At 44.7% G+C, this 25456-nt stretch overlaps 1 protein-coding gene across 1 annotated transcript in view; it reads left to right on the forward strand.

The window, feature by feature from the left end:
• RNF17 (ring finger protein 17) overlaps positions 1 to 25456 on the forward strand; it is a 215496-nt gene that overhangs the window by 19876 nt on the left and 170164 nt on the right. The window contains exons 6-8 of the mRNA XM_030561299.1: positions 614 to 669; positions 5701 to 5800; positions 19846 to 19926. Of these exons, the coding sequence (XP_030417159.1) occupies positions 614 to 669; positions 5701 to 5800; positions 19846 to 19926 (237 nt within the window). The remainder of the gene's footprint in view (positions 1 to 613; positions 670 to 5700; positions 5801 to 19845; positions 19927 to 25456) is intronic.

Consider the following 25456-nt stretch of genomic DNA (forward strand, 5'->3'; position numbering starts at 1 on the left):
TGATTTGTCCTGTGTACCCTAAGTTTCACCTCCACTTAAAAACTGCTTGCTTACAAAATCAGAAATAAAAATACATAAGTGTTACAGCACATTATTGTTGAAAAATTGCTTACTCGCTCTTAGAAAATGGCAATAACTGAATGCTACTGATATGTAACTATGTATACAAATAAATAGGCTGGGGTTTCAAGGGAATTGGGCACTGAACTCATACTTTCAGTGGAATTTGGATGCCTGACACCCTTATACTCCATTGAAAATCCCAACCATAATCAGTTCCTCTAACACAATATGTTGGAAGGCGTATTGCTGTGAAATCCCAATAAAGAGTAAACAAACAATGGAAAAAACTTCTTTCATGAGTAGTAGTTTTTTAACTGTGATAGAGTTTTAAGGTCACTGTTGTCTGGAAACTATGCTGTTAAATGTCTAGTTACTAATGTAAATAGTAATCTCTTTAAAACATGACCCTGGTCAGAGAAAAGAACAAGTATTTACTCTCGGTGAAATCCTGATTCCATTAAAATCAGTGGAAAGACTTCCCTTCAGAGGGACCAGGATTTCACCCTCTGATGGGAAGTCCTTTACTAAACCTTTCTCCTTTTTAATTTAGATGGAGGTTGATGTTGAACAAGGAATTTGTGTTAGAAATTCGCAAGCACTAAAAAGGTAAACATGCATTCTTAACACCTGCTTTATTTTTCATACAGTTTGGAGCCAGAGATGGGACATGTTTTTTTAAAAAAAAGTCTGTCCATCCTACTTATCTCTTATGGTAATTATTCCCAAAGGGCTTAATCGAATTTGGTTTCTTAATGCACAAATACATTCAGGATTTTTGTGTAACTAGATAGCTACATATAGTCCAGTGCAGTCAGCACACAGCTACCTTCCTTAATCCAAAACAGAAGACAGTAAGTCTTCAGCTTCTTCCTTATTAATAAATACAAGGTTGTAATGGGTAGGAGAACTCACTGTGAAGTGCAGTGACCTGTCCAGGCTATGCTAACTGGGAGGAAAAGCAGAGGCTAACCAAGACAAAAGAGTAGCTTATAATTTGTAGAACTTTGAAGGGAAAACTCAGCAATTGTGCCAGGAGCATAAAGAACATTACAAAGTATTACTACTTATAACAAACTCTAGGTTACCAACATGTTAACCTTTGCTAGCTTGTACCTGTTCTCTTCCTTACTCTATGGAGTTAATACCAAAGGCATTGTCATCAACAAGAACAAGAGATTACTCAGCAACTTTTTCTTTCTTTGGCTATAAGTACAACTCCATTCTTGCTGCCCTGTTCTTTACATCTCTTCAGCTTGGAATGCTCTTTAGATTCAGTGGTCCTGTAGTTGTACCTCTTTTGACCCAGTTTATCTTCACTTGGTGTGGGCCCTCATTTGTCCATTAGGCACCTTTTGAACTGTATTCCTTCAATAAATGTTCAGTCATTCTCTCTGTTCCTATACTTTTGATCCTTTGTGGGTGGGCTTTTCATTTACTGTTTTCAGGATCTATTTTAGTCTAAAACAGCTTTTTGATCAATTCCCCTTTTCACCAATTATATTACCTTTCAGTTTTTTACATTGATGCACTCTCTCCAATATGTCTGTACATTTTATTTTCCTCTACTTCACTTTTCTGATAGTGTTTGCTCATATACCTGGGTCTGTTTTTTTTCTGCTTCTCCCAGCTTGGAGGACTCCCTTCTTTCCTCCTCCTCACTTCCCAGTCCCCTACTTTTATTCTCCTATACTTCTTATTTTATCACCTCACCTTCTCCTCCAGCTCCTGTTTATCCACTAGCTCAGCATCTAGATTCTTCTCCTTGGCTCCTTCTTGTCTAACAGCTTTTTCCAACTCCTCTCTTTGGCTGGATTCCAGGCACCCTCCCAGGCTCGAGCTGCGCTCTCATTAGTTGTCTCTCTTCTCAAGACAGCATTCTGTGCTGCTGCATCAGGGTAAGGGTCAGGTTACTATAGGAGCACTCCCTTGAGTTAGGACATGGCATTGCTTATTGCAGGGGTCTTCCACTATAGAGCTCCCTGTTGTCTGTTGTTCTGGTTCTCCAGTGGTCTCTCTCTGGTGGCCCAGACCTCTGCCCACACTTCAGGATTGGTCCCTGTTCTGAGTAACAAAGGACCCAAGAGTCTAATTGCCTGTCTTGATAAATTGAAGAATTAGTCTGAAATTAACAAGATAAAATTCAATTAAAAACAAGTGCAAAGTTCACTTACAAAAGAAAAATAAAGTATTTCATATTTTGTAGTTGTGTAACAGGCTAGGGGAACTAGTGCTGAAAGGAATTTTGGGGGGTTATAGTGGATCAAAAAATTGAATGAGTGAACAGTATGTAAAAAAGGTTTAATATAATTCTGGAGTTTATTAATAGGAGTGACGTGTGTAAGACATGGGAGGTAATTCTCTCACTCTTGGCACTGGTGAGACCTCAGCTGGAGTATGGTGCCCAGAATTGGACACAGCACTTTAAGAAAGATGTGGACAAACTGGAGAGAGTCCAGAGGAAAGCAACCAAAATGGAGGTTTAGAAAACTTTACCTACCCTCCCCCCCTCCCCAAAGCCTTCTTGTTTAGTCTTGAGAAAAGAAGACGGAGAGGAAACCCTTCAAATATGTTAAGGGCTGTTATAAAGAGGAGAATGATCAGTTGTTCTCCATGTCCAATGAAGGTAGAAGTCATAATAATGGGCTTAATCCCAAGAAGGGAGATGTAGGTTAGGTATTAGGAAAACCTTTCTAACTGTAAGGGAAGTTAAACTCTGGAAGAAGCTTTCAGGGGAATCCCCATCATTGGAGATTTTTCAGAACAGGTTAGACAAACAATTTCTAGGAATGGTTTAGGTCTGCTTGGTCCTACCTCTGCACGGCGGGCTGGACTTCGTGATCTCTCAAGGTCCCTTCCAGCTCTCTGCAGCTATGGTTCATCATGTAACCAGACTGAGAGAGGACATCTGGAGGCTGAATAGCTATTCCATTCTCTTTCAAGTTCAATTGTAGAGAAGGCTCACTCAAATCAAACTTCTGTGAGAGGGTCCAATTCATCTGTGGGTCCAGCAAAAAGCCTTTTATCTGAGAATTCTGGGAATCCAAATGTGACAGAGATGCCATCTGGTATTGTGATGAAGTTCACAAGACTCAAGTCTTGGGATACTTCAGCGTCACGCTGACGACACCTCTGTGACCATCGCCCAAAATATCAAATCTGAACTCTACATCTTAAGGTTTCTGCAAGTAATCCTTAGACTCACTCACACAGCCACTATTCTGTGGACTGGATGTGGGCTTGAGAAATCCCCACTGTCCTGGTTCTGTCACTTCCTCCTTTGAACAGAACTAAAACATTGCCTCATTGCTTGGCAGAAAAAAATTACTATTGTTTGTTTGCCTTTAAACTCCTAGACTCTTCAAGTTCCAAACTTTTTATTTGTTGGCAGCCTGCCTGGCCAAGGGCTGCATAAAAGTTATTGAAAAACTGAATAGGGCTAATGGATATTCTTGGACCAAAGCACTCTTTCGAATTCCACCTGTAACAGAAAAATAGGGAAGAAAGAAAAATGTGAGTGGTGGTGGCTGCTCTGATTCAGATATACTTAAGCTACTGGAGACCTATTTCTTATTTATTCCTAACCATCAAAATGAACTTAGTGTAAATTATACTTAAGCTTATTTTAAGGCCCTTTATGCTGCCAGTGTGGAAGAAAGGTGGTCTTTTTAGTATAAATGAGAATTAGGCCCAAAGAACTTCTACAAACTATGCCACCACTCTAAAGGAGTCAGAGGATCCCTTTCTTCTGACATAGATTCAGTAATGTCATGTATTACTGAACTTGTTCAGACTGTAAATCACTTCATAGACCCAAATTTTCTGTATTGAATTGAGAACACAAGACTTTTGATGTGAGACTTTTCAGAGGTAGTCATGCTCATCTGGTGTGGTCTCAAGTCCACCAAAAATAATAAACTGAGTGCAGGGCCAGGAACTCAACACATTCCTTCCGAGCATTCTTTTGGGGAGGTTCTATGGCCTGTGTTAGTGGGAGGTCAGATTAGATGACCATAATGTTCCTTCTCGCCTTGGAATCTATGAACTATACACCATTCATACAAACAGGAGCCATGGAAACTTTGACAGCAGTCAGGACCATAACCTGCATATCTGCTCATTGCTGCTCTTGCCTGGTACAGGAGAGTAGAGAGAACCTGATATCCCTGCTGGCAGACTGTCAGTGCATCTTTTGGGAAGAATCTACTACCTGCTTTTCATTTTTAATAGTCTAAACAATACTAAATCTTTCACTTGATGCTAGAGAATTTGCAAACCATTGTCTAATCTGTTACCTTCTCAATTAGTTTGTTCAGGAATCAAAAAAGACTCTCAAACATTATCTGTCATCTCCTGATATCTGGTATCCTTCTCATTAAGGCTGTAGGTCAGGGCATGGTACAGAGACAGTACTTGTTGAATTACTTCCTCCTGTCCAATGATAAGGGAAGTATGTCTTTAATCAGTCATCCCACTGGGCATGTCTGTGGCATTTGAGATCATTGAACACTAAGTACAAGTGCTACTATTTCAAGATGGGAAAAGCAGAACTGCTGTGAAATGGTTCAGATCCTGTTCCTTGGACTAATCCTCAAGGTTTGTTTATAAGCAACTGTTCCTTCACCTCCGATGCTTTCATTTGCAGAATGCCAGAAGTCTCAATCCTCCGTTTCATGTTATCTTTATGTATAAATAATCAGTTGAACAGACTAGACAATGCAGGTTGGCATGCTAGCAGTATCTACGTGACACCAAGCTTACAGCTCATTCACATCAAATGCAAAAATCAGCATTTCCTAGGTTTTTCAGTGCTTTGCTGAAATCCACTGAAGAGCACCTAACTAAAGCTGAATCCAAGTAAGATTGAGATGATGCTGGAAGGAAGGAAATCTAAGAACTTGTTCCCTCCGTAACATCTCCCACTCTAGTCGGAATAGGAGTGGAGAGGTTATTTTAACTTTTGTATTTGGCATTAGTGTTTATGGCTACTGGGATACTGTGTCCAGTTCTGGTATCCACATTTCAAGAAGGATGTTGATAAAGGTAAGAGGGTTCAGCGAAGAACTGTGAGAATGACTAAAGGATTAGAAAACATGTCTTACAGTGATAGAGCTCCTTGAATCTATCTATTTATCTTAACAAAGAGGTGGTTAAGTGGTGACTTGATTACAGTCAATAACTATGTGGGGAACAATATTTAATAATGGGCTCTTCAGTCTATCAGAGAGAGACTATTTTCATGATCCGGTGGCTGGAAATTGAAGCAAGACAAATTCAGACTGGAAATGAAGCATAAATTTTTAACAATGAGAGTAATTAACCATTGGAACAATTTACCCTGGATTATTGTAGAGCCTCCATTACAATTTTTTAAAATCACAACTGGATGTTTTTCTAAAAAGATCTGCTCCAGGAATTATTTTGGTCAAGTTCTGTGGCCTGTGTTATGCAAGAGGTCAGGCTAGATTATCACAATGCTCCCTTCTGGCCTTGGGATCTTTAAGGGATGTGGGGAGGAGGGAGGAGAATGTGCAAAATGAGAATCAGAATGGTCTTAATGCATTTTTCAAAACACTATAATTTTTAAGAAATGCAATTTCTTCTGCATGACTTGTTAAATATCTTTTTTGGTAAAATTAGGAGCTACATCCCAGATGTCAAAGAGAAAAATGTTCAGTCTACTTATTCAGACTACCATCTGAATCTCAAACCAGTTTGGATTACATCAGCAGAAAACATGGTATGTAAATGTTATTTCTTCTTATAATCATTTTTATACTACTTTCATATCAAATGCTTCACTTCTTACAGTGTGCAGGCCAAAAGGCTGTAATCTTACAAGTCAGGCATCTTTGTTTGAATTTACATGTCGCTGTGCTACAAATAATGAAGTATTTGACAAGAATGTGATAGAGACCAGTATGCCCTGCTCATCTGACTAACCACCTGAGTCTTTCAGATCTCTAAAGTGATTGTTCTTCGAGTACTTTCTCATGTAGATTCTATTCTAGGTGTGCATATGCCCACCTGCACAGTTGTCGGAGATTTTTGCCTTAGCAGTATCCATAGGGTTGGCTGTGGTGCCCCCTTGAGTGCCACGCTCATGTGTCAGTATATGAGGCGTTGCCGGCCCTACACCCTCTCAGTTCCTTCTCACCGCTTGTGGTGCTTAGTTGGAGTGCTTTGCCTTGCATAGCAAGGGCTAGCAGTTTTGTCTCTTCTTACTTTGAGCCTTAGGGCCTTGTAAATAGTTGTTTATAGTAGTTAGTGTTCAGTAGTTAAGTGTAGTTAGAGTCCCCATGGGGACTCTAACACGCCAGGCGGCGCATGCCCTGGTCTCTGGGGTTTAAACCTTGCACGGATTGTAACAGGCCTGTGCCTGTAAGTGACCCCCACAGCAGCTGCCTCAAGTACTTGGGGGAATCATATGTGAAGGACAAGTATCATATCTGTAAAAATTTTTGACCCAGGACTCAGAAAGAGCTGGATATTCATTTGAGGGCTTTCCTCATAGAGGCTGCCCTCTGTCTGGCTTCCGAGCCATCCTGCCAAGACTCGACTCCTACTACCTTGGCCTCGGTGTGCAGCGCACACCGGGCTCTGCCCAGCATCGCTCCCTGTCACCGGTGACCAGAAAGAAAACTCAATTTACGGCACTGCCCTTTGGCCTCTTATCGGCCCCGAGGGTGTTAACGAAATCGCACCACTAGCTGCTTACCTGAAACATCGAGGGGTCCAGCTCTTCCCATATTTCAATGACTGGCTCATCAAGGGTAGGTCTCAGGAACAAATGCAGAGGAGCCTTGATCTAGTGGTTCCATCTGCTGTGACTTGAGCCTGTTAATAAACAAGCAAAAATCCACCTTAATGCTGGTCCAACAAATAGCGTTCATTGGGGCAGTTCTTGACTCCATGCAAGCGAGAGCCTTTCTTCCAGAAGTGTGATTTCAGGCCATGTCAGAACTAATCTCCCATGTGAAGAACCACCCACTCACCATGGCCCGCACCTGCTTGTGGTGGTTAGGACATATGGCCACATGCACATACATGGTCAGTCATGCCCGGCTCCATCTTCAGCCTCTGCAAGCGTATCTGGTGTTGGTCTACATTCCCAGCAGGCACTCAGATAGTCAGGGTGCCAGATCACAACCAGTTGTCCCTGGATTGGTGATTGGATGCTGGGTTGGTGTTGGAGGGAGTTCCCTTCACGGCCCCATCCATGTCACGGACCCTGGTCTCCAATGCTTCGGACCTGGGCTGGGAAGCCCATCTGGGTGAGCTAAGCACCCAGTGCTGCTGGTTGCGGGACAGTCTGGCCCTCTATATCAATGTTAAGGAGCTCAGAAAAGTTCACCTGGCCTGCAAAGCTTTCTTGCCCCGCCTGAAGGGCAAGGTGCTGCAGATCTTGACGAACGATACTGCTGCGATGTAGTACGTCAACGGGCAGGGCGGAGCCATGTTGTTGGCCGTTTGCCAAGAAGCTCTCAGCCTTTGGGATTTTTGTGTGTGGCGTGGCATGCCATTCATTTGGTAGCCACGTACCTGCCTGGAACCAAGAATGTCTTAGCAGATCACCTCAGCAGGGCCTTTTCTTTTCATCACCAGTGGTTGCTCCATCTGGAGGTGGTTGGCATAATCTTTCAGAGGTTGGGGACTCCACAGGTGGACCTGTTCACATCCAGGCAGAACAAGAAATGCCACGTGTTTTTTGTTGGTTCCTGGGAGTTGGACAGGGGCTCCTTTATCAGATGCGTTTCTTATCCTGTGGTCAGGGGCTCTGATGTATGCCTTCCCGCCAGTGCTGTTGATTCACAGGATCCTTGTGAAGATTAAGCAAGACAGTGCAAGAATTATCCTAATAGCCTCAGCATGGCCTTGCCAGCGCTGGTTCGGCACATTGCTGAACCTTTCAGTAACTGCCCCGCTACAGCTACCCCTCTGGCTGGACCTGTTGTCCCAGAACACAGCAGCCTTCTGCACCCAAACCTGGAGGTGCTGCACTTAACAGTATGGCTGCTGCATGTCTAAACATGGACAAATGGGAATGCTTAGCCAGTGTTCAGCAGGTATATCTTGGTAGCAAGAAGTCCTCCATCAGAGCGACTTACCTGGCCAAATGAAAAAGCTTCACATACTGGGCCTCGGAACAGCATATCAAGGTCTCACTGCAGGAGATCCTGAATTACCTGCTGCACCTCAAACTCCAAGGTTTGTCCATGTCATCAATTAAGGTTCACCTGGCTGCTATCTGACTTTCCACCCTCCATTCCAAGGCAGTTTGATCTTCTCACGACATGACAGCCTGGTTTTTGAAAGGTCTTGAGCATCTTTACCTACACGTCTGGGGGGATCCCGTTCCTCCGTGGGACCTGAATCTCATGTTGTTGAGGCTCATGGGACCTCCTTTTGAACCTCTAGCTTCCTGCTGTTTCCTGCTTCTCTCCTGGAAGGTTTCGTTCCTGGTTGCGATAACATCGGCCCGCGGGGTGTCAGGGCACTTAATTTGGACCCGCCCTGTGTGGTTTCCTACAAGGATATAGTCCAGCTGTGACTGCACCTAGCGTTTCTGCCCCAGTCATTTCCCGGTTTCATACAGGTCAGGACATATACTTACCCATCTTCTTTCCAAAGGCTCATACATCACATGAGTGCAGGCTACATATCTTGGATGTGAGAAGGATGCTGGCCTTCTACATAAATAGAATAAAGCCATTCCGTAAGTCAACGCAGTTGTTCGTTGTGGTGGCACACAGAATGAAAGGTCTTCCAGTGTCTGCTCAGAGGATTTCGTCCTGGATCACAACCTGCATCCGCTACTGCTATGAGCTGGTGAAGGTGCCTCTGCCGGCAGTTGTGACGGCACACTCAAATAGGGCACAAGCATTGTCAGTGGCCTTCCTGGCACAAGTACCAATGAAAGAGATCTGTAGCACCACTGCCTGATTGTCCAGCCACATGTTCGTGTCTCATTATGCGCTTACCCAGCAAGCTTGAGACAACGCTGGGTTTAGGAGAGCAATGCTGCAAACTGCAAAACAGTTAACTCTGAGCCCATCTCCATGGATACTGCATGTGAGTCACCTAGAATGGTATTAACCTGAGCAAGCACTCGAAGAAAAAACGGTTACCTGCCTTTTGTAACTGTTGTTCTTCAAGATATGTTGCTCATGTGCATTCCATTATCCCCCCTCCTGTCGCTCTGTCAGAGTTGCTGGCAAGAAGGAACTGAGAGTGCGTAGGGCCTGGCAGTGGCTGAGATACTGACGCATGAGCGTGGCACTTGAGGGCGCCATGGCCAACCCTACAGATACTGCTAATGTAAAAATCTCCGCACACGTGGGCATGCACACGTCTGGAATGGAATGGACATGAGCAACAAAGCTCGAAAATCAACAGTTACGAAAGGTAGGTAACTGTTTTTTCTGAGTAAACAAATGGAAAACATTAAAAAAAAACAAACCATCACCACACATAGCAGCACCTTTACAAATAGTGTAGTTTTGTCATGGCTAGAAGTGCTTATCTTGTATGTTTTCAGGCTGTTGAGCTAAGCAGAGTGGTTGCGTGGTGTCTTCTTAAAAATGCTGATAACTTTTCTCACCTAATTGTTCCTCTGCATTGGGTGTATGCAGTCCACACTAAATGTACTGTGTTCTTGAACAATTTTAAAATATGGCAAAGCTGAACTGAAGTCACCAGCTATATCTAGTGCATTTATCCTCTTATTTGGGCAATATTCATGTGCATCCCCCTTCTTGGAAGATGCGTAGCTTGTCTGGTGGGGCTGAGTGTTCACTCTTTTTTTGTGCCATGGGCTGAGATCTTACAGTTTACAGTAGGTGGGTGTTAGTGGTTTTATTTTGGGAGCAATTATAGGAGTCATACAGAGTCTACCTCATTTGACCCACTTCCTCCGCTTTGTTGGGGAGTTTTGTTCTCCAGGTTACTGGGTCTGTGAAAACTGGCATAATTGCCAACACAAGTAAGAGATCAGGTTTCAAGCACTCTCTTTTTCTTGGAAACACACAAATACAGTTATAGTGCTGGCCTCCTGATTAGGAAGGATGTTGAGTGCAGAGTTTTGAGGGAAAGATATGAGGCTACTAAGTGTAAGAACTGGTCTATGCTAGAAAATTAAATCAATCCAGTGGTATTTCTCCAGGGTATGGAAAAATCTACATCCCTGAACAATGTAGTTAAGCTGACCTAAATCCCTGTGTAGACAGTGCTAGGCCAACGTAAGAAGTTTTCTGTTAGCATTTTTGGGGAGGTGGATTACCTGTGCTGACAGGAGATTTCTTCCTGTTGGTATAGGTGGTGCCTACACTGAAGCGCCGCAGCAGCATAGCTGCAGCACTGCAGCTGCACTGCTGTAGAATTTCAAGTGTAGACAAGCCCTAATAAAAGAATAACAAGTGACTTCAGCTACCTTTATCTTTTAAAATTATAAGACAATTCTTTTGTATATTTTTAATTTAAGATAAATATAAACAAATTGAGCTCATTGCTACAAAGGGGAAAATGTAGTGTTGCTTTCCTCATTTCTTTAGAATCTTAAATCTGCATAACTAATAAAAAAAATTGTTGAAGTTTAAGGATTGCATCCCATTTAATACCTTCTAGGTCTCCGCATGTGTTAGAGGGCATGTGCATGGCTGCAGTGAACACTGCTGGTCATGGTAAGCTTCTAGATGGACTGCAGGCCTGGTGCAGAAGCGAGTCACCAGGGGAGTTGGTCAGGGGAATGTTGGAGAGTGAGCCCGGCCTCTACTCACCCTGCAGCAACCATTCCTGTCCCAGTAAGCTGGGCCCCACTTTGGGCATTGCAACCTGGTGCCTGGGGTCACAGTGTCGGTCATGTTTGACCTGGCTGCCCCTCTGTCATGGGCACCTGGGCCAAACCTGGGCAAGGCTGCAACCCTGCCCTCCAGGTTGCAATGCCCAGAGTGGGGAACTGGGTCCAGACAGGAGCTGCTGCTGCGGGGTGAATGTGGTGTTACGCTACTTTATGAAGCGTACACTGTTTTATACAAAGGCTTATTAATTAACATTTGAAATATAACACGTTAGTAGCGGCTGTGTTGCTGATCACTGTGCTATGTCCTACCTCTGCTTTGCTCTGAGTTTCTGCAGGATGTCTGACTACTAGTTCCTGGGTTAGTGACCCAATCTTTCCATGCATATGAATTAGTTCGTTAGAATATTCAACACATCCTTCTTTTTTTTTAAAACACAATCAACCAAGTGAAACAATAACCTAGTGGTTCATATAGTAGTGAGATGTGATTCCCCTGCTTCTTAGTAGTTTTCAATTAGTCTCTCTGGGTTTTTTTTACCATTCTGCCTCAACATGTTCTCATCTCCATTGAGACAGTCTCCTCCCTTGGAGTACTGGAGCAACACCAGATTCCTGTGGTCATGGCAGTGTGTTTCCCAGATAATTAACCTGGGTATCTGATGGTCTTCTCTGTTAGACTGCAAGGGAAGGGGACCTCAGTAGGCCATATCACTTTTGTGTGTCAGTGTTACTACCAGGATGTGTCTAGTTTGATGTAGGTGTAAGGGACCAGAGTATTGATAGTCTGGGCTGGTGTCACCAAGTCCAGGATGGTCATGAGGTCAAGAGCACAGGGATCTGAGTAATCCCTGGAGCTGTGATCAGTGGGCAAGAGACAGAATCAGAGATCAGAGGTGCCTTTTGATTCTAGGCTGATAGCTAAGAGTCAGGTTCAGAGTCAGTCTGGCATTGGAGACTGGAGATCAGCATGCAAATTGAGGTGTGGAGTCATAGCAAGCCAGAAGTCTGTGGTTGCCCAGGCAACTTCCTGGGACACACTCTTGGCTAAATAGTGAGCCATGGGTCAATCCAAAGGCCACAGGGTGCTGTCGCTCTAGACACTTTTGGTCTCCTAGTGGTGACATGGTAACATCAGCTGCCCCAGACTCTGCAGACCTGAATTCTAGTCCTGCAGATCCTTAACACTACCTACTTTACTGATAAGTCCTGAATTACATGTGTTGATAGCTCATAGGGGACGTTGTAGTAAAAGATGCTTACAGTTCTGTCTCTAAATATTCTTGCTTTGTTTTGGTCTTACGTGCCCTTAGAGGAACCAGATGAATCATCTTATCTTTATCTCCCCAAAAACCATTATTTCAAATTTCAGCAGATGCTCCAGGGCATAGTTCCCTCAAGTGCACTGTGATTTTGTTATAGTGGGACTTTTTATGCCCTTACTACTTTCCTGTCTGCTTCTTTTTGTGCCTTTGCTCCTGAGCTGCACTCCATTTAATCTTCAGCTGAGGAAGTATAGTTTGTATCTGACATCTCACCAGAAGCTCTGCAGGTAACTTACTGTGATTTAATGATGCTGCTCTGTAATTTAGCAATGCAGCAAGAGGATCTTCCAGTGCATGTATTGCTTTTTTAAATAGTCTCAACTATTTTTACACCATATTCTGCAAATCCATTTCCCTTTGGATACCTAGGACTAGAAGTAATACGTTAAAACCCTTACTTCTCTGCAGAAGTTGTGAAGTCTGTTCTTGAACGCTGAGAGCCATTGTCAGTCTTAACTACTTCTGGAATCCCAAACTTAGCAGAACTAGCATTGAGTTTCTACATGACCTGGTTGGATGTGACCTCGGTCAATATTTTTACCTCTAGGTAGTTTTAAGTATGCATCAAATATAACCAAATAGTCTATCTTCTAGGACAAGGGTTGCCAGCCTGTGGCTTCGGAGCCGCATGCAGCTCTTCAGAGGTTAATATGCAGCTCCTTGCATACATGTTGACTCTCTCTAAGGCTGGAGCTACAGATGCTAACTTTCCAGTGTGCTGTGGGGTGCTCACTGCTCAGCCCCCTGCTCTGCCCCTGGTCCTGCCACCACTCCGCTCCTTCCCCCAAACCTGCCATGCCCTTGCTCCTCCCACCTCTCCACCAGAGCGCACTGTAAAACAGCTGATTGCGGTGGGCGGGAGGGAGGGAGAGGCGCTGATTGGCAGGGCTGCCTGTGGGTCGGAGGTGCTGGGGACTGGAGGGTGTAGCGGATGGGGACTGCTGACATTTCTGTGGCTCTTTGGCAATGTTCATTGGTAAGTTCTGGCTCCTTCTCAGGCTCAGGTTGCCCACCCCTGTTCTAGGGTAAAGAGCTCTACACCCACTCACCAGCTGACACATACATATTTAATACTGGTCCTTTGGGTATGATTGGCCTGTGGGTTTGGCATGTGGCATAAATATTTACCAATCAGTGATGTAATTGTTCATGCTTAGCGAATAGAGTGCTTCCCATGCCCTTCTTTGCGCTTCTCTATACCCAAGTGACCTTCATGAATGGCCTTTACCATATTTTTTTCTGAGTTCAGATGGAATCCCAATGCTCTTACCTATGAGAAGGACATATTCAACCATGGACAGCTCATGGCTGAAGGGAACATGCTGTTTTAGGCATGAATTGTTTCCTCTGTCAGAGTATAGAGTATGACTCATGGGCAGCAGCATTTCATCCTTCACTATAGTGCTTTTAGCTTTGACCATGAGTGAGGTGAAGTGATGTCCTGAATATTTTACCATGTTGACGTGTGTGTGTGTATCTCTCTCTTTCTCTCTCTCTAGACGCACACACGCACCCCCCCACCCCCAGTTTCTGGATCTTCCGTTCTCAGAGTCATCCCAGATCCTGGATAGGGTATCTACCACAATTGTTCAATTTCCTGGAGTGAATTCAATGGTATAGTCATATTTTTAGAAGCTTTGAATTCTAGGTGGTGCCTTCAACGGGTCCTTTTTTGCAATGGCTGTCAATAGTTAATGACCAGTTTCAATTACAAAAGATATTCCATACATGTAGTTGTGACAAGTGTCACAGCCAAATGCAATTCACAGGGTTTTCTTTTCAATCTATGTGTATTTGTACTGTATTTGCAAAAGCTCTCTAGGCATATGCTTACTGGACTACAGCCATGGCCTTTCTTTGGAGTTGCACTAAACCTTTTCAGCATCGGTGGAATCTTTGTAAGGCATATGTCATGTCACATGAGCTCCCACACTACAATATTTAAGTAACATTTTCAGTTCGTCTTAATTTCATGCTATCTAGTCCAGTTTGTTCCATACCATTAAGTAATAGTTTTCTCATATTTTTTATCATCCAGGTTATGAGTTTGCCTAGCCAGGTCACCATACCTGTACACCATGGTAAATCTTTTTTTGCTTTGGGTTTGGCATTTTAAGGATGGCTTGTACTTCTGCTGGATCTGGCTTGGCACCACTTTCTGACAGAATTTCCACCAAATAGAGAAGTTCTGTCTTTGTGAACACACATTTTTTCTTCAACTTCAAGCTCCAAGCTCCAAGGCAGCAGGCAGGAGCAGCACATGGCAGTGGGGGGAGGGACAGCTGAACTGCTGGCAATTGGTAGCCTGCTGGCTGGTTGCTGCACAGGGAACTTAGGGAGCGGGGAGCTGATGGGGGGGCTACTGGTCCACCTGTCCAAGCCCCCATCAGCTAGCTGCAACGGGCTGCTCTTCCTGCAAGCAGTGGATAAAGCAGGCGGCTGCCAAACAACATTATAAGGGAGCATAGCACAACTTTAAATGAGCATGTTCCCTAATCAGCAATGAAACGACATTAACCAGGATGACTTCAAGTTACTCTATACCCCAAATTTAAAAACGTAGTAAGAGAACCAAAAAAGTGGCTAAACAACAAAGTAAAAGAATCAGTGAGAGGCAAAAAGGCATCCTTTAAAAAGTGGAAGTTAAATCCTATTGAGGAAATAGAAAATAGCATAAAGTCTGGCAAATGAAGTGTAAAAATATAATTAGGAAGGCCAAAAAGGAATTTGAAGAACAGCTAGTCAAAGACTCAGAAAGTAATAGCAATTTTTTTTTAATGTACGTCAGAAGCAGGAAGCCTACTAAACAACCAGTGGAGCCACCGGATGATTGAGATGCCAAAGGAGCACTCAAGGATGATAAGGCTATTGCGGAGAAGTTAAATAAATTATTTGCATTGGTCTTTACAGCTGTGGATATGTGGGAGATTCCTAAAACTGAGCCATTCTTTTTAGGTGACAAATCTGAGGAACTCTCCCAGATTGAGGTGTCGGTCAGAGGTGGTTTTGGAACAAATTTGATAAATTTAACAGCAATAAGTCACCAGTACCAGATGGTATTCACCCAAGAATTCTGAAGAAACTCAAATGTCAAATTGCAGAACTTCTAACTGTGGTTTGTAACCTATCATTTAAATCAGCTTCTTTACCAAATGACTGGAGGATAGCTAATGTAATGACAATTTTTAAAGAATTCTCCAGAGGTGATTCTGGCAATTACAGGCCGGTAAGCCTGATTTCAGTACCGGGTAAACTGGTTGAAACTATATTAAAAAACAGAATTGTCAGACATAGAGATGAATATAATTTGTTGGGGAAGAGTCAACAGGGTTTTTGTAAAGGGAAATGATGCCTCACCAATCTACTAGAATTCTTTGAAGGGGGTCAACAAGCATGTGGACAAGGGGGATCCACTGGATATAGTATACTTAGATTTCCAGAAAGCTTTTAACAGGGTCCCTCACCAAAGGCTCTTTAGCAAAGTAAGCTGTCATGGGAATATGAGGGAAAGTCCTCTCATGGATTAGTGACTGGTTAAAAGATAGGAAACAAAAGGTAGGGATAAATGGTCAAGTTTTCAGAATGGTGAGAAGTAAAGACTGATGTCTTCCAGGGTTCTGTACTGGGGTGAGTACTATTCAACATATTCATAAATGATCTGAAAAAAGGGGTAAACAGTGAGGTGGCAAAAATTGCAGACGATAAAAAAATTATTCAAGATAATTAAGTCCAAAGCAGACTGCAAAGAGCTACAGCAGGATCTCACAAAACTGGGTGACTGAATTTCATCTGCCATTTTATTGCCCAACGTTGATAAATGCAAAGTAATGCATGTTGAAAAACATAATCCCAACTATACATATAAAACAATGGGGTCTAAATTAGCTGTTACCACTCAAGAAAGAGATCTTGTAGTCAATTAAGGATAGTTCTCGGAAAACAGCCACTCAACGTGCAGCAGCAGTCAAAAAAGTGAACAGAATGTTGGGCATCATTAAGTAAGGGATAGATAATAAAACAGAAAATATCATAATGCCTTTATATAAATCCGTGGTACACCCACATCTTGAATACTGGATGCAGATTTGGTTGCCTCATCTCAAAAAAGATGTATTTGAATTGGAAAAGGTTCAGAAAAGGCAACAAAAATGATTAGAGGTATGGAATGGCTTCCGTATGAGGGGAGATGAATAAGACGGGGACTTTTCAGCTTGGAAAAGGGATGACTAAGGGGGCATATGATAGAGGTCTATAAAATCATGACTGGGATGGAGAAAATAAATAAGGAAGTGTTGTTTACTCCTCATTCCCAAGGATTAGATATCACCAAATGAAATGAATAGGCAGCAGGTTTAAAACAAACAAAAGGAAGTATTTCTACACACAACATACAGTCAGCCAGTGGAACTCCGTGCCAGAAGATGTTGTGAAGGCCAGGGCTACAACAGGGTTCAAAAAAGAACGAGATAAATTCATGGAGGATATGTCCATCAGTGGCTATTAGCCAGGATGGTCAGGGATGGTGACCCCAGCCTGTTTGGCAGAGTCTGGGAACAAGCATCATGGGATTGATTACTTGATAATTACCTGTTCTGTTCATTCCTTCTGAAGTGTCTGATATTGGCCACTGTCAGAAGTCCTTTGGTCTGATCCAGTATGGCTGTTCTTATGTTTTTATCCACATTTGTTTTGTACTATCACTGGTGAGTGCACCCAACCATAGGCACTGGCGTCCTCCTGGCCCGGGGGTACTCAAGCCCCAGCTCTGCCCCAGGCCCCATCCCTTTCCCCAAGCCCCGCCCTTCCAATTCCTGCCCAATTCTGCCCCCTCCCCTTAGCATGCCTGTCATAAACAGATAGTTAAGGGTTAATGCCCCTTTTACCTGTAAAGGGTTAAGAAACTCAGTAAACCTGGCTGACACCTGACCAGAGGACCAATAAGGGGACAAGATACTTTCAGATCTTGGTGGGGAGGAAGTCTTTTGTTCATGCTCTTTGTTTTGGGGGTGGTTTGCTCTTGGGACTAAGAGGGAACGGATGTCAATCCAGGCTCTCCAGATCTTTCTGAATCAGTCTCTCATGTTTTAAACTTTGTAAGTAACAGCCAGGCAAGGCAAGTTAGTCTTATTTTTGTTTTCTCAACTTCTAAATGTTCCTTTTTGCTAAGAGGACTTTACCTCTGTTTGCTGTAACTTTGAACCTAAGGCTAGAGGGGGTTCCTCTGGGCTATATGAATCTGATTACCCTGTAAAGTATTTTCCATCCTGATTTTACAGAGATGATTTTTACCTTTCTTTTTTTAATTAAAAGCTTTCTTTTTAAGAACCTGATTGATTTTTCCTTGATTTAAGATCCAAGGGGATTGGATCTGGACTCACCAGGGATTGGTGGGGGAAAGGAGGGGGGTGGTTAAATTCTTGTGTTAAGGTCCAAGAGGTTGGATCGGTGTTCACCAGGAACTTGGTGAAAAAGCCTCTCAAGGCTGCCCAGGGAGGGGAAGGTTTTGGGGGGACAGAAAGTGTTCCAGACACTGAAATTTCTGGATGGTGGCAGTATTACCAGATCTAAGCTAGTAATTAAGCTTAGAAGTGTCCATGCAGGTCCCCACATCTGTGCCCTACAGTTCAGAGTGGGGGAGGAACCTTGACAATGCCCCATCCGCTTCCCCCCTCCAGTGACTGCTGTTCACTGCGAAATAGCTGATGGGCGAGGCAAAGGTGCTGGGGGGAAGGGGAAAGATTTGATCAGTGGAGCTGCCGGTGAAGGGGAGGAGCTGTCTGCCAGTGGGTGCTAAGCACCCACTAACTTTTTTCCTCAGGTGCTCCAGCCCTGGAGCAGCCACGGAGTCAGCGCCTGTGCACCAAACCTGTAGGTTTCTCAACTCTTTCTAATACTTCTATTGCAGTTCTTGCTGCTTTCTGCTTCTCAGGGCCAGAGGTACCTTCTTGGATGCATATAAACAGGGTTTGCATCCTTCTTCAAAATTATTTTGTGCATGACTGGCAGTTTTCCCAAACCTTTGAACATATCTGTATATTTCTCTACTAAGGTTTAGATGCCTTGCAGCAAGTTGTATTCTATATTAAATAGCTTGCATATGAGTCCCAAATGTTGACTTGATTACAGGCTCAGTATTGGTTTTCTATCTCCTATAATAGTAATAATTAATAATAAAGGTATTCTTAGTCTTTTCTTTCTTGTGTCTCAGATTGTGCTGGCATCTGCCCACCACAGAAATAGGGGAAGTAGCATTGTAAGCTCTCAGACGTTTGCCTGTTTCTCTAGTAGGGAGGCTTATATTTTAAAGTTAGCAGCACTAATGTGGCAAATGCATTGGTGTCGCCACCTGTATCTACTGTATGTGATTTGTGAACCATTAGTATTAAGAGCGATGAACTAGTTATTGTGTACTGGCAGCCATTGCTGCATGGCATCACCATACACTGCTTCCTCAGTGGAGCTATCACCATATTCCTGCATTGAATCCAGTTTTCTGATATCTGCATTGGTTAGCAAAATAGTTGTACTTGTGACACACTGCACTTTTGTCCAAATGCTGAGCTTTGTATGCATGTTTCCATGAACTTCCCACACATTTGTTTGCTCTAGCCCTTCCACAGAATATTTTTTCACCCTTCCTTATATTGACTGTTGTCAGTGTGGTGGTTTTTGTGCATGTTTCCTTCTTGTCCTGCTGTGCAATGACCTTCTGCACAGTGTCTCTGTTATCCGCCTTGATTACTGTTTGCAGTTGCAGTTTCACGTGTTGTGCTGCTTTGCAGATGTTTGTGGCTTTTTCCAAAGTTAAGTCTCTAAATAGATGCTCTGATAGGCTAGTGGCAGGTGTAACAATACAAAGCTATCTAATCAAGGAGTCTCCTTGAGGCCTGAAGTTGCAGCACTGGCTTTTACTCTTCAAGTTTGTGTTAGAATCCTCAGTTCCTTTGTGTTCCTTTTTTATTCTTATGTGGAAAAGGAATCTTTCATAAGTTTCATGCTTTGCAGGAAAGCACTGTTAGGACTTTGTCAAAATCTTCACTGTCCTCAGCGGAGAGCTGGAAGCTGTTAAAAAGGTAGTATAGCTTCCTGACCAACTACGGTTAGCAGTAAGGTACTTTCTAGTCTCCATTCCAATCTATTGCCATCAGGTTTCACACATCATCACCGCCACCACTGTTTAAGCTTCTTCCAGGACTCATCCATGCATTGGTACTGGCTTCCTCTGGACCTGGGGTGTGCTCAGTCCCCCTGCTCAGCCCCAGGTCCCGCCCCCTTTCCCTACCACTGTCCCGCCTCTTCTGGGAGATGGGAAGCTGGCTGCCAGTGGATACTAAGCACCTGCTAATTTCTTTTCCATGAGTGCTACAGCCCTTGAACCACTGTTCTGAGAGCTTAGATTCACACATGCAGTCCCCTCCAGGAACTGTAGTTGCTAAGGCAACTGCTTTTTCTTAGCTGGCTGTGCAATGCATCTTAGTGTATAGGTGTTTTAAAGCAGTTTTTATCATTTATTCATAAATTATTTATTACTAAGTCCTAAATGGATGCATAATGTTTAATATGAATACGAGGTCCTTCCTCCAAGGCTTGTACAAATTGTGAAAATGTCAAATATTTAATTTTTTTAATAATACAAACAGTTTACTATTGTGACTTTTCCCCCAGGACAATAAAACTGAACAAGACATTGATGAAGCTTTGTGGATAACTGCTTTTAATCTTGAGCGTTTAAAAACTGCAGAGAAGGTAGGGTAAAGATACTTGGATTCAGTGTGAAATATTTCAGATTTCATTTACTTAACATCAAAGTTTCATATTCCTGTAGGTCGTATTGGAATTGTTTATCTTATCACAAAAACATTCTGTATCTGCTCTTGTCATTATCTTGGTCTGTGACCTTTTGGTGTCTCTCCTACCTTCTTTGGCTGTTCTTGCACAATTTCTGTGGAGTTGGATCCTCATTAAGGCCCTGATTCGGTAAAGTACTTAAGCCTATGCTTAGTTTAAACCTATGAATAGTCCCCTTAACTTCAGTGGGACTGTGCATTTGCTTAAAAGTACTTGTTTATATGTTTTATTGGATTGGGGCAGTATCTACCATTCTCTGTCACATTAGCAACTCGGTGGTTAATTTCCTTGGGTTTTTTGGGCTTCCTTCTGAACTTGAAGATGGGTATGTACTACTTTTCATAGGCAGTTGAGGCAGTATTTCCCTAAATAAAATAGATCAAATTTAGATTTACATAAATCAAAATGTGCATGTTCAGAATACAGAAAAGAAAATGTGGAAGGAGAGATGTTTGGGAGCTTATTCCTTCACCCTCTCACTTCCCTGGTCCTTCTCGCATGAGCAGAGAGCAACAATATCCAAAGTCCAAAGGTGCAAACAAGTCCATATTTATTGGGGTGAACTATCAGCAAGCATGATTTCAGTTTCCTTCTTCAATGTCCCCCTTCCCAGCTCTGACACCACGTAGCCTCACCTGTGTCCCTGTTCCTAGTCCCTGTTCCCATTTCCCCCCCCTTAGCGAAACATGGTTCCAATTCCCCTACCCCCATTCACTGTTCCCGTTCTCTCCTTACTTCCTGTTTGACTGCAGACTGTATAGTAAAACTTGAGTTCTGCTTAGCTATACCTTAACCAGTCGTTTTACTGAAATTTAACTAATCAATCCTAACACATTGTAACATAATTATTTAACCAATTATATCCCACCACCTTAATTGGTTTACATCCAACAGAATTAATTATACAGCAGACAGAAACAATCACAGAACCAGCCAGGGATTATACAGACAAACAATAGGGAAGTGGAGACTACAGTGATTGAACAATACAGAAATGAAGATTTCACATCCCAGCTATTGATAAGTGAGTTCTTGCCAGACAGGATGCTGTCAACCTAAGTTTCCTTTTACATCTTCTAGGCTTTTTCCTTTCTCTGGCGGTGATAGGAATATTAGGACAGGATTGTATTCCTAACAGCCCGGTAGCACCTTATTTCAGTGAGACTGGTTTCGAATGTGAGGATGTGACCATACACTTCCCAGTTTATGGCTGCCTCTGCCACTTAGCCAAAGGCTGTAGCCTAAGAACAGGGCCCCAGACTGTCACAGTAAGAGAAGGCCCTTACACAGACAGGCAGTGATTTTGATTCTTTCTTTTATACCTCTATAACTAGCTTAGTGATAAGAATACACCTAAATTCTTAAAATATAGGCCTTTGCAGACAGGCCAGAATATCTGTAGCCTAACGGGAGACTTTAAAATATTGGGTAGCTGACTATACATTTATGGCAAGTTTCTGGAAAATATCCTATAGACATATAATGAAGTCCTTTCCCCAGAATTTAACTTATTTAACAGATAATGCTTTTGGATTAGTTACAGAAAAAGTTTAAATTTTTGCAATTTTTTTTTGTTAGCCATGCACAAATGTGGCTTAGGCCTAGTCTGCGCTTAAAGCTTGACATAACTTTGGTGCTGAATTAGGCTGAATTGTACTAAGTAACTTTTAATTCCGAATAAACATCTGTTCCTATCCAGTAGTAAAGCCGTGACAGCAAGTATAGGTTAATAAGGTAGTATGAACTCTGTTTCTACCAGGCCTAGCACAACGGGATCCTGGTCCCTGACTAGGACTCGTAGGTGCTATGGTACTATAAATAATTGAAATGTTTCTTAAAGTAAGCCTGAGGAAGTGGGGAGAATTTTGAACAGACATGTCACTCTCTGATTAGGCCTGAAGCTGCTGGCTGAATAGGGCAGACAGTTAACATCCAGGGGACTGAAGTCAGGGCCAGCTCTAGGCACCAGCAAACCAAGTACGTGCTTGGGGCGGCACATTTTCAGGGGCAGCATACCGGCCATCGTTTTGTTGTTTTGTTTCGGGTGGCAAAAACCTAGAGCCCGGTCCTGGCAGCAGCAGCACGTTGTGCAGAGGGGTGCCCTGGGGCTTCTGCAGTTCGTGCCAAGGGGGAGCAGCTCCTACACCTTATGGCTTGGCTAGGCAGTCTGCAAGCTGGGGACACTCGGCCTGGGGGCCACCTCACGGGGCACATGGGGCCACCTCGCGGGGCACACGGAACCGCCTGCAGGTGCCACAGGGCAGCAGCTCCCCAGCGCCACAGCCGGGGCTAGGCAAAGCGTCCTGAGCCGCCCCCGGACTGCGGCAGGGTGGCCAGAAGTAGCAGCAGCAGCAGCGGGGTCATAGAGGGTGGGGTGCTGCCATGCGGGGCCCACGTCCTGCTCTCCGGGGCTCTGCTTCCTCTGGGGCTACCCTGCCCCGGCTCCTCAGCCTCCTGCCAGGGCGGTTCCCCGGCTCTGCCCTCCTGGGTCCCGGACGGTCCTGGAAGCGGGAGCCCTGGCTGAAGGGACTCTGGGCTGAGGCATGGCCCGGGATCCCTGCTGTTTACACCAACTCTGCCAGTGCAGGACCAGCTGGAGGTAAGGGGGAGAGTGGGCAGAGTCAGCACTGGTGGGGGGAGCCCAGGGCTGGGGCAGTAGGGGGTCCAGGTGGAGTGTGGGGGAGAGCCCAGCACTGGGGCGGCAGGGGGCGGGGGTGGGGCACTGGTGGACAGGGGTGAGAGCCCAGGGCTGGGGTGGAGGACAACCAAAAAATTTGGGGGGGGTGGGGGCTGCAAAAAACCTAGAGCTGGCCCTGACTGAAGTATAAAATATTGTGTGAACTTGAGATGAGCAAAGAATGACTGAATAGCAGTTAGTGGAGTTCACACTTCATTGCTCTTAGAATCATAGAATATTAGGGTTGGAAGAGACCTCAGGTCATCTAGTCCAATGCCCTGCTCAAAGCAGGACCGACACCAGCTAAATCAGTATTAGGATTCAGACTCAGTTTGCTCATCTGAATCCTACTACACCACCACCCATGGAAGGATGACAAGGTACTAAAAGGTAAGGACCTCATCCCTATTCTCTGCCCCCCCCCCACCCCCTGCACAAGGTCCACCAGCAAAATCCCAGGCCTTGTGGAAACCATTCTTTTTAATTGCATTAGAATGCAGCCACAAGCTGTTAGTTTTGTAACATTCCATTGTCAAGCCGGGCCTAAAAAATCTCTAAGGATGGAGATTCCACCACCCTAGGTAATCCGTTCCAGTGCTTCACCACCCTCCTCATGAAATAGTTTTTCCTAATATCCAACCTAGCTGCCCCCGCTCCCACCCCTCCGCAGCTTGAGACCTTTGCTTCTTGTTCTGTCATTTGCCACCACCGAGAACAGCCTAGCTCCATCCTCTTTGGAAACTCCCCCACCCTTCCTCAGGTAGTTGAAGGCTGCTGGCAAATCTCCTCTCACTCTTCTCTTCTTTAGTAACTCCAGTTCCCTCAGCCTCTCCTCATAAGTCATGTGCCCCAGCCCCCTAATCATTTTCATTGCCCTCCACTGGACTCTCTCCAATTTGTCCACCTTCTTTCTGTAGTAGGGGGGGACCAAAACTGGACACACTACTCCAGGTGTGGCCTCACCAATGCTGATTAGAGGGGAGTAATCAGTTCCCTCGATCTGCTGGCAGTGCTCCTACTAATACAACCCAATATGCTGTTGGCCTTCTTGGCAACAAGAGCACACTACTGACCCATATCCAGCTTCTTGTCTACTGTAATCCCCACGTTCTATTCTAGACTCTTTGCAAGCTACATTTGGTTTATGTATTGAGGTTTTCTCTGCAGCCATAACAGCTAGAGATTTACTTTATTTTTTAAAAAAACTGAGTTTCTGGAGAACAAAATAGTAGCTTCAAAGAGGCGATTGTATAGCATATGGGTGCATACCAGCTATTTCCAAACACTGCACCCTACACTGGTGTGCCTCTTTTCCTCATCTCTTCCTCTCTATGGGCGTGTCAACAACACAAAAATTGTACTTCTGAATTATACTAATTATAGTTCTTCGAGTGCTTGCTCATATCCATTCCAGTTAGGTGTGCGCGTGCCGCGTGCACGTTCGTCTGAGATTTTTACCTTAGCAACACTCGCTGGGACAGCAGGGCGCCCAATATATGCTCCTGCTGGTCCCACCGCTCCTCAGTTCCTTCTTTCTGCCTGTGTCGGTCATTGGAACAGTGGAGCGCGGCTTAGCTGATCTCCATCTCCCTAGCTCTTCGCTCGTTTATATAGTTATTGTGTACATAGTTAGTTTTATATAGTTAATTTTTATATTAGTAGTAGTTGTATAGTAGTTGTGTATATAGTTAGAGGGTCGGGGGCTAGCCCCTTCTCCTCCCCTGGTACCGGGGCCCATGCCCTGTTCACCGCGCTTCAAACCTTGCGCGGCCTGTCATCGGCCAATGCCCACAGGAGATCCGCACGACTCCTGTTTAAAGTGTCTGGGAGAATCCCACCTTGCGGACAAGTGCCGAATCTGCAAGGCGTTCAAGCCCCGGACAAAGAAAGAGCGGGACATTCGCCTAAAGCAACTCTTGATGGAGGCAGTTCTAACTCCTCCATCTTCAGCACCGACTCCGGGACTGGGGACGAGTGCTTCCTCCGCACTGGAGCTCACAGTGCCAGTGGAGACCCCTCGGCACCAGCCTTCACTGGCTCAACCTGCTGGCAGGCACCGATTCCTCTCCCCGAGGAGCAGGAGGCACAAGGCTCCTACGGCACCTCTGTCTACACTGCAGTCGGAGTGTACGTCTAAGGTGGACCGCCCCGCACCATCAACTGCTGCGGCACCGCTTGCCTCCGCACCGTCGATTCCGATCTCTCAGGAGCCGTCGAGTCTGGTGCCTATCAGCTCTCCAGCGCACGCTGTGGTTGAGCTCGTTGTGCCCTCAACGCCGAAAACTTTCTCCATGGCTCGGGAGCTAATTGCTCTGACGGAGCCTGAGCTGCCCCAACCCCTGGCACCGCCAGTGTGAGTTCATCAGTCATTGGGCAAGCCTGCCATGATGAAGCCATCTTCGCCGGACACAGTGCAACGCCGCCGGTCCCGATCCAGGTCTCGTGGACACTCTCGATCCCAACATCGCTCCCGCTCTCGGCACCACTTGCAGTCCCGGTACCGCTCTCCATCCTGGTACTGGTCGTACTCGCGGCACCGCTCGAGATCCTGCTCTCCATCACGGTACTCTCGGCACCAGTCCAGATCCTGGCACCGCCGTACTTCTCGCAACAGATCTCGGCCCGGCGATAAGAGGCACTGGTTGACCTCCCGGCACTGCGCTGTTCGCAGGTCCCGGTCCTGCTCCCGGCACCGCTATGACTGTCGGTACTGTTTGCCAGTACCGCGTAGACAGGAGTCCAATGGATGCA

Source organism: Gopherus evgoodei, chromosome 1 (genome assembly GCF_007399415.2).
Source record: "Gopherus evgoodei ecotype Sinaloan lineage chromosome 1, rGopEvg1_v1.p, whole genome shotgun sequence".
Classification (NCBI taxonomy): domain Eukaryota; kingdom Metazoa; phylum Chordata; order Testudines; family Testudinidae; genus Gopherus; species Gopherus evgoodei.